At 50.7% G+C, this 9,788-nt stretch overlaps 1 protein-coding gene across 1 annotated transcript; it reads left to right on the plus strand.

The window, feature by feature from the left end:
* Positions 1-2,377: 2,377 nt before the first annotated feature.
* ZNF584 (zinc finger protein 584) lies at positions 2,378-9,092 on the plus strand. Its single transcript, XM_012758058.2, has 3 exons — positions 2,378-2,445; positions 3,243-3,393; positions 4,513-9,092. Exons 1-3 carry the CDS (start codon positions 2,428-2,430, stop codon positions 5,505-5,507), a joined length of 1,164 nt encoding a protein of 387 aa, XP_012613512.1. The 5' UTR covers positions 2,378-2,427; the 3' UTR covers positions 5,508-9,092.
* Positions 9,093-9,788: the final 696 nt, after the last annotated feature.

Here is a 9,788-nt window from a genome sequence, read left to right on the forward strand (position 1 = left end):
CTGACATTTCATTGCATTCTTCATGATTTATCCCAACGAGCACCTGTACAAGTGCCAGGCTCTGGTCTGGGTACTGAGGATGCAGCAGTGAAAAAGGTCACAGATATCCCTGCTCCCATTTTTCAAGTTCTGTGGCAGAAATGGAGAATAAACAGCCAAATGGGGCATTAATAGGGCTCTTTAAGTCAAGGCTAAGTGTCCTACAGAAGACAAAGCAAAATAATGTGACAGATTCACAGAGATCCAACTTAGATAGTGGAGTCAGTGAGTAGGAACACAGATGCTGGAAAGATAGGAGGGAAGAGCCTGCCAGGCTGAGGAAATGGCAAGTGCCAGGGCCCTGAGACAAGGACAGGCTTGTCCTATGAAGGCCACAGTAAGGAGCAGAGGGTGGTTGGAGGAGAGGTGGCCAAGAGGGCACCCAGCATTGTCCAGGGAGAAATGTAACTACTGTGCCGCTAGAGGCAGAGGCTCCTGTTTGATTTCTTTACATGTGTGTCCTCAGCACCCAGCATACAGTGGGTGCCAAATAGTTAATGGGGGTGACAGATAAGCAAGTAGGATAGTTGCTGCTGTTAAAAAGCAGACAAACTTAGTGAAAGCTCTCAACTTAGTGAAATGTGGGGTTTTTTTCTTTCTTTTTCTTTTTTAAAGTATTAAGTAGGAAGTCAGTTTAGGCACTTTATGAACTTCATGTTCCTTTTTTTTAGACAGGATCTCATTCTCTTACCCTGGGTAGAGTGCAGTGGAGTCATTGTAGCTCACCCCAACCTCACATTCCTGGGTTCTAGCAATCCTCCTGCCTCAACCTCCTGAGTAGCTGGGACTACAGGCGCTGGCCACCACGCCTGGCTAATTTTTGTTTCCGTTTTTAGTTGCCCGGCTAATTCTTTCCTTTTCTCTCTTCTCTTCTCTTTTCTTTTTTAGTAGAGACGGGGGTCTCGCTTTTGCTCAGGCCGGTCTTGAACTCCTGATCCTGACCTCAAGCGATCCTCCCATCTCGGTTTCCCAGAATGCTAGGACTACAGGAGTGAGCCACCGCGACCTGCCAACCCTATCCCTTTAATTCCCACGCAACCTGACCTGCATTCCACAACCCACTATAAAAGCCCTTGTCCTTAGTTTAGGAGACAAATTTGAGATTGTTTCTCCCGACAGACATCTTCTGTATTAAAATTCCTTTCTTCCTTGGCAATCCTCCTTGTCCCAATAATTGGCTTTTTGTGCAGCTAGTAACAGCACCTAGGCTGGATCCCTATGTGGGTTAGGTAACAGACCTTTCGTGGTATCTCACACCTGTGTGCATCCAGTGGCCCGTAAGTCTCCCACATTGTGGGGCACCGAAGACTCAACACATCTAAAATACAACAGCTGCTGTTCCCCCCACACCTCCTCCTCCTGCCCGGGCCCCCGGCTGCTGGTCCCCAGCTGCTCACTGAACTCTGTCCGGGATGGTTTCCTGAGCCTCGGTCTCCTAACCCATAGAGCGCACTCAGGCCAAGAGCGATTATTCTGGAGGCCCCGGCGGACACTCCCGCGCGGCGCACCCCTCTACGGCCGGGGACGCGGGGCCCCATGTCCTGCAGACGACTTGCCGTTGTCAGGGCGCTTATAGGTCACGGAACTCCCCCGACGCCCGTGCCTTCTCCACTCCGCATTCCTCGGGCAACCTCCGGTCCACAGTCCGCGGCTCAGCCACCCCACAACTTCCTGTGGTTCCCAGGCAACTGCCACAGGCCGATGCCGGAAGTCCCGTCCTTGCCACGCGGCCCGCCCCGGAAACTCCCCTTTCCTGGGCCGTCATTGGTCACGTCTGTACGGACGCACGGCGCGATATCTCATGGGAAATGTAGTTTATGCGTGACCTTCAGTCGCCAGCAGCGCATCCCCGTATCGCCTTGGTAACCGCCCAGCCGCCCGGCAAGGGGGCAGGGAAATGACGTCATAGTGTGCGGGGCGAGGCTGCTGGGGTCCTGGCCTGGGGAGTTGGGTGAACCTTCCGGCGTCGCCCTGGGCTTCCTGTCTCCGCGGCTGCCGGGTGGGTCTGAGCGCTGCGAAGGCTCCGCCAGGCCGGGGTGACTTCCCTGGAGCGCCCCCAGGCGAGGTGTACTGTAGGAACCCTCACCGCCCTCAGCAGGCCGGGGCCCCAGCGGCGGGTGATCCATCTTCCTGAGACTCGGTGTCACTCGCTAGGCTCCGGCCTCCACACCCGCCTCCCTTCCCTGTCCGCCAGAGGCGGCCCCTGGTCCTCAGGCGTATTTCACCCCGCGGGGGCGAACTACCTTCGCAGAGTCCGCGGTAGCCGGAGGTTCCCGCGCCTAGGCAGGCGGTGGCGGTGGCGGTGGCGGTGGCGGTGGCGGTGGCGGTGGCGGTGGCGGTGGCGGAGACGCGTTTCGGCGGAGTCCGCCGGCCGACCTGCAGGTTCCAATGGCCGAGGCGGCGCAGGTGAGTAGGGGGTACCCAGGAGAAGCAAGGAAAGGCGTGTCAGGTGAAGGGACAAGCAGAGCTAGGGGGCCTGGAGTCTCGGAGATCTGTGTGTGGTACTGGGCGGCTAAGGAATAGGTCCAGGTGGGGAAGACTTCATGCAGGGCTTGGGGACGTCTTTGGCAGTGGGGCCATTAGAGATGTGGGTCAGCACTGGTACAGGATGGGATCGTGGCTGCTGTGCTAGGCAATCTGGAGACATCATGTGCAGAACTAGGCAGAGCCCAGGGAATTGCGTGTAGGGCGAGCTGGTGAGATTGTGCTGGGGGTGTAAACTTGTAAGCATGCTGCCCTACAGTTATGTTCCTGGAGGGCCGGAAGGCAAACTGGAGGGCCCTGGGACCAGGTACTTGAGGCCTAAGGGAGAATGGTGAGGATCGGTTTGGTTGCATCTGAGAGGTGATCTCTGGGACTCGTAATTGGCAGGCAGGAGATGGGGTGGGGCCTGGGCGCTTGGTCCTGCGTGTAGATGGCACTAGTCTGGTCACCAGCCTTCTGTTTCTGTGGGCTGGACACAGTGTCCACTAGTAACACTGGAGGCATCAATGACACCAGAAGCTCTGGTATTCCTCTGAGATGGAGATCTTGGAAGAAGAGCGATATAAGGGTATGTGTAGGTATGTTGTGGGGTAAGGTTGGGAAAGGGTAAGATAATGTCAGTAAGAGATGTGACAGGATCTTGAGACACAGGTCAAAGGTCTGGATGTGTCCATCATCTATATTTTGGTGTTTTTTTCCTGCCCACCACTGACCCTAAGGCTCAGTTGAATCCATCATCGCAGGGCCTGGTGATGTTTGAGGATGTGGCTGTGTATTTCTCCCAGGAGGAGTGGGGTCTCCTTAGTGTGACCCAGAAGAGCCTATACCGTGATGTGATGCTGGAGAATTTTGCACTCATTAGCTCCCTGGGTAAGTCTCATACTCTTCCCCAGCAACTGACCACCTCTGCCTTTTCCCCATGCAAAGTTCTGTCTGTCCCAAAGCTGGAGCACACTGCTTCCTTGCCACTTTCTATGTTGTAGGTGTTGTGGGTCCTGGAACTGGCTATGTACTCTTTCCCTGTCTTTGAGCAGCCCAGTTATCAGCTTCAACACCTATTTCCCTACGACCTAGTAGAGCAGGGTTTGGGGGTCAGATGTATCTTAGTTTGCTCACTAAATCCCAGACAGCTTTGCCTCTGTCTGGCCTTGTGACTGCTAAAGACTTGGTTTGTCTGTGTTCCAGGTTTTGCCACCTTCTTCCAAAAGAAATTTTATAGGGCCCTACCTGAACATGAGCCATGAATTTGAATCAGTAGATCAAGTTGGGGAGTATTGTCATCTTAATATCAAGTCTTAGGTCAGTGAACATGGGACATCTTTTCATTTATTTAGCTCTTCAATTTTTTCTTTTTTGGAGAGAGTGTCTTGTTACCAGGCTACAGTGTGATGGTGTCATCATAGCTCACTGCAACCTCAAAATTCTGGGCTCAAGAGTTCCTCCTGCCTCAGCCTCCTGAGTAGCTGGGACTACAGGCGTGTACCACCACATCCAGCTCAGTTTTGTATATTTTGTAGAGACAGGGTCTTGCTCCTTTGTCAGGCTGGTCTCGAACTCCTGACCTCAAGCAGTCCTCCTGCCCCAGCCTCCTGAAGTGCTAGGATTACAGGCTTGAGCTACCACGCCTTATGTCAGGAACTATTTTGCAATCAGATTTTGCTGGGGCTAGACACATGCCTCTTCACAATGCTCAGCTGTCACAAGCAGCCAAGGCCCTACTGAAACCCTTTTTGCAAAGGAGTGACCTGGAGACCCCAACTCTCCTCTCTGCACCCCATCTTGTGTCCTCATCTCAGTTGGGGTCTTCTCTATTCTGTAGTCTGGTGGAACACTGTTCAGCTGGGCCAGCCCTTCTTCACCCAGACCTTTTCCAATAACCTCCTAACAATTCTGTGAAGTCTTTTCTGGGTGTGTCTGACATGCACTGGTGATGAAGGTACTTCCTGCCTCCAGGCCAACTCTCAGTAACTGACTCTTCTCTACCTTCAGGTTTTCTGTGTAGAATAGAGAATGAGAAAACTCCTCCCAAGCAAGTGAAGAGCTGCAGACTTCACCTCTCAGAGAACCTTTTCATGTGTGGAGAAACTGAGGATATCTTAGGTCTCATCCAAAACCAAGACACCTATAGCAATAGAAAGCCAAACAGGAGCACTGAGCATGGGGCAGCCTTCCCACCCAGATCTAGCCATGGTCAGCAGCAGGGAGCCCATGCTGCTCGGAAGCCCTTCAAATGCAGTGACTGCGGGAAGGTCTTCCTGAAGGCCTTTACTCTCCTTCACCACCTGATAACTCACTCTGGAGAGAGAACCTTTAATTGCCCAACAGGCAGAAGTGCCTTCAAGGAGAAATCAACTCATATTAATCACCAAAAAATTCACAATGTAGAAATATCTCATGTGTGCAACGAGTGTGGCAAGGCCTTCAGTTACCCATCTAAACTGAGGAAGCACCAGAAGGTTCACACGGGCATAAAACCTTTCAAGTGTAGTGAATGTGGGAAAACTTTCAACCGCAAAGATGCTCTTGTTCTGCACCAGAGGATTCACACTGGAGAAAGGCCTTATGAGTGCAGCAAATGTGGGAAAGCCTTCAGTGTTCTGTCTACCCTCATTCGGCACCGGAAAGTTCATATTGGAGAAAGGCCCTATGAGTGCATGGAATGTGGCAAGTTCTTTAAATATAATAATAGTTTCATTCTTCACCAGAGAGTTCACACTGGAGAAAGACCTTTTGAGTGCAAGCAATGTGGGAAAACCTACGTGACCCGTTCTGGCCTCTATCAGCACTGGAAAGTTCACACTGGAGAACGGCCCTATGAGTGCAGCCTATGTGGGAAAACCTTCACTACCAGGTCCTACCGCAACCGGCACCAGCAATTCCACACTGAAGAGAGGTCCTATGAATGTACAGAATGTGGGAAAGCCTTCAAACATAGTTCTACCCTTCTTCAGCACAAGAAAGTTCACACTGGAGAGAGGCCTTAAGAGTTCAGGGCATGTGGGAAAGCCATTAACCACTAGGACCTTGTTCATCACAGGTCTCATTCCAGAAAGGAGATTGAGGAGAGTAGCCTCTCTGAAAGGGCCATCTGAAAGAAGCTAAACCTTGTTCATCCCAACATGTACCCTGGGAAGAGTCCCTGTGTGTGTCAGATGTGTGGGAAGCTTTCAGGAGATACGTACTCTGACCTGCCCAGGGCTGTTGGCAGTGTTGTGTCACTACCAGTTTGTGACATAGGCCATCCCACCTCTCCCACTGGTAGGTCCCCACAGTGTGCATCTGTCAGCCCAGCAAATTCAGGGATGGAGAGAATTATGAATGGTGGAACCCCTAACAGGCCTCATTCTCTCCTTCCCTATCCCTGATTGGTTTAGGTGTGGACATGACCCAGCTCTGGCCAAGAGGAGACAAGCCAGTGTCTGCTGGGGGATTCCTGGGAAGGTTTACCATTTTCATGGACACTACACATGGTACTTGTCATGCCCCAGCAGACTGTCTCATACTGCTCTGGACTGTGTGGTAGTAGTGAAGGCTTTACTATTTAAGCTACCTATAATATTGGTGGTTCTGATCCCTGTGTGTGGAGGGATTGAGAACCATGAATAGAGGGAATGGCTTTTGTGTAGGTGGGTCCCTCACGTTTTTCTGCCTCAGTGGGTACAGCAAGATGGCAGAGAACAGCTGTAGTAAAGGTTGGCCTAATTTGCATTGGTACGTGAGTCCTCCAGGGAAAGACTTGTGATCTGGATGTCAGGCTTGTTTGTGGGTCCAGAGCTCACCTTGGAGGAGGAACTTGGTGTGAGATATTCTGTGTGTCTAGGGACAGCAAAAGTTGGGTCTTTTGTTCCCAGGGAATGTTTCAAAACCTCCAGCAATGGTCAGAAGAAGGTGTTTTCAGAATCAGCTCAGAAGCCATGTCCTCTGAAATCTAAAACGTAGGTAAGTTCTAGACTATAAGACCTACACGGCCTGTTGAGCAGAGTAAGTAAGTGGGCACAGAAATAGGGAGAGTAGGCCGGGCGCTGTGGCTCACGCCTGTAATCCTAGCTCTTGGGAGGCCGAGGCGGGCGGATTGCTCAAGGTCAGGAGTTCAAAACCAGCCTGAGCAAGAGCGAGACCCCGTCTCTACTATAAATAGAAAGAAATTAATTGGCCAACTGATATATATATAAAAAATTAGCCGGGCATGGTGGCGCATGCCTGTAGTCCCAGCTACCCGGGAGGCTGAGGCAGAAGGATCACTCGAGCCCAGGAGTTTGAGGTTGCTGTGAGCTAGGCTGACGCCACGGCACTCACTCTAGCCTGGGCAACAAAGGGAGACTCTGTCTCAAAAAAAAAAAAAAAAAAAAAAAGAAAAAAAAAAAAAAGAAATAGGGAGAGTAGTAGTATGGAGCAGGGGTTTGGTGAACTAGAGGGCATGAGCCCATTCAAAAGAGACATCCATAAATGTTCCAGCAGCTGTGGTTTCATGGGGTGAGGATTCCAAAATGAGTCAGGATATACAGACCTGTTATTTGTGACAAGGTCATTGTTAGCTAATAATCTCCATGTTTACTGGATTCCCGCATCCTCCCTGTGCTGCTCACCTCATGGCCATCATCCTGGGACTGAAAGAAGATCCTGAAATCCTAAGGTGTGCCTGTGTGACCCAGCCAGTGCTCCTGGTGTCTCTGGGTGCTGTGGCCTTTGTCGTCCAGTTTTTGCTGCCACAGTGGCTGGGCTCTCCCTCCAGGACTCAAGGGAGAGAGCTGGGGGATCAATATGTGGATCCAGATCTGGTTTGTGGGACCTCTTGACATTAAAAATTTTGAAAAAATTAGAACTTGATATCCAATAGGAAAAGAAAAAAAAAAAGTAAAATTTTTTTAAAAAAATTTGTAAGCCGGGCGCGGTGGCTCACGCCTGTAATCCTAGCACTCTGGGAGGCCGAGGCGGGCGGATTGCTCGAGGTCAGGAGTTCGAAACCAGCCTGAGCAAGAGCAAGACCCCATCTCTACTATAAATAGAAAGAAATTAATTGGCCAACTAATATATATAGAAAATTAGCCGGGCATGGTGGCGCATGCCTGTAGTCCCAGCTACTCGGGAGGCTGAGGCAGAAGGATTGCTTGGGGCCAGGAGTTTGAGGTTGCTGTGAGCTAGGCTGATGCCACAGCACTCTAGCCTGGTCAACAAGCGAGACTCTGTCTCGGAAAAAAAAAAAAAAAAAAATTTGTAAAAAATTTCTCCAAAAGGTAAGTAAAATGTCAGTTCAACAAAACATGTAAATTGGATGTAGCTGGTCCAAAAATTGTGCTTCCTGAGAAAAGGAGAATGTTTCCTGGGATGCATGTTTAGGGGAGAGCAGGAGACCCCAGAATGAAAGCCTCCAGACCATGGTGCCCAGCCAGTTCTGTGTGTCGGGGTTTGACACCACCGCTGCTGCTGCCTCTGCCTGAGGGATTCTTCTTGCCACCCTGATGTTGATATGAGGAGTGGTGACCGTACCTAGGTGGGACCCCAGGCAGGTGGGTTTACAGTTATGGGAGGTTGCAGCCAGTGTGTCAGTTTCTCCCCAATACCATAAGGTGTATGCCCACCCCTAGGCCTGTTCTTGCTCTCCTCTCTGGGTGTAATAGCTGTTTGCCTCCAGCCTTTGGGTCTGTGTGGGAACAGAGTTAAATTCCAGCTCAGCCATGAGGGGCTCAGACTTCCAAGAAAATGGCAGTATGGTTGACATTGGTGATCAGAGCTCACTTGTACCCTGTGTGGGTGGCCATAGCTAGAGGATCCTCTGCACCTTCCTGAAGCTGCCTTCTGGCCCCCACGGGGCTCCATACACAACAGGCAGCCAGCCTGCTGGGGAGAGCTGGAGGGTAGTGTTTCCCTGGTGATATGCTAGGACATCTGGAACAAAGCCTGGTGGCTCCAACCCTTTGACCTACCCAGTGTACCAGTTTGGGTGGGGCTCACTCATTCCACCACTTTCAGTCCAAACTTCACCTGAGGGTTAGGGCTTTATATGAATTTTGGAAAGACACATTCAGTGCATAACAGTGAGTCTTCTTAATGTGGGGGACTTTCTTTTTTAAAGCCAAGCTCTGGCATTTAATCACTTGGCAACCTAAGCAGATCAATGTAGCCCATTTTTACTGGGAGAAATGAAGAAAGGCCTGAAGAGGACATTACTAACAACAGTGGCCAGGGAAGTGTATCTAGCTACTCACTCATCCACTTGTTCGTCCGATGTTGATTGTGCTCCTGCCTCAGGCTGGTCGGGAGAGTATTCAACCTGAAGCTGCAATGATGGGGACAGGGATGGCCATGAGAACTGAGGCAGAAATGAGTCAGAGGACTTGCTGGAATTGTGAGGAAAGAGGGCCTCTCCTGGCCCCTGGAGTTTGTATGCCAGATTTGGGAGTTGGGCCTGCGGGAGAGAGTACTGCGTGTAAATCAAACCAAAGGAGACGATTGGGTGAAGGCAAAAGACAATCCCTTGGATCTCATTGAACCTGGATACAGTTGTATCTGAAGCTGTCCTGTGGACTTTTTGGTTCCATGAGCCAATAAATAATTCAGTTTTGGTGGAAGCCACTTAGAGTTAGGTATAAATCCTTTGGAAGGGAGAGAGTTCTGCCTGACTCATGGTTCCCCTCAGTGATCCCCACATTTCAACACCCCCTCTCCTCCCGAGATGGCCTAAGACACAGCCTCCTGGAACTCTGCACAGTCTTCCACCACAGCCACAGATGAGTAAAAGCCATGCCAGGCTCTGGAGGCTCAGACTCCACCAACGAAAAGGCTGATCATGTGTCCACTCAACCTTACTCTGAATTGCCCTTCTCAGCCCGGGAAGTTCCCAACAGCATGGCACCTGTGCACACAAATAGCGCTCAGCTCCCAGCATCACCTCAGCCATCCTGGGCCTCCCTTGGTGCAGTGAGCCCATGAGAATGGCTACACCAGCTTTCCTTTGGTTTCCATTTCCATGGAATATTGTTTTCCATCCCTTTACCTTGAGTCTGAATGAGGCCTTGTGGGTTAGATGTATTTCCTGGAGACAGCAAATACTTGTATCTTTTTAGCCATTCAACCAGCCTATGTCTCTTTAGTGCCCCCCCACACACACTTTTTAATCGCCAGAGAATTCACAACAGAGTACAAGGGGAACAAATATGGAAAAGCCTTTACCCACAGCTCCTGGAATCCTAGGCAGCATTATATCACTGCTGTTTGCTGTTGCAGAATCCATTTTTATTAGTTATCTACTGCAGTGTAAAAAATGA

This window comes from Microcebus murinus, chromosome 16 (genome assembly GCF_040939455.1).
Source record: "Microcebus murinus isolate Inina chromosome 16, M.murinus_Inina_mat1.0, whole genome shotgun sequence".
NCBI lineage: Eukaryota > Metazoa > Chordata > Mammalia > Primates > Cheirogaleidae > Microcebus > Microcebus murinus.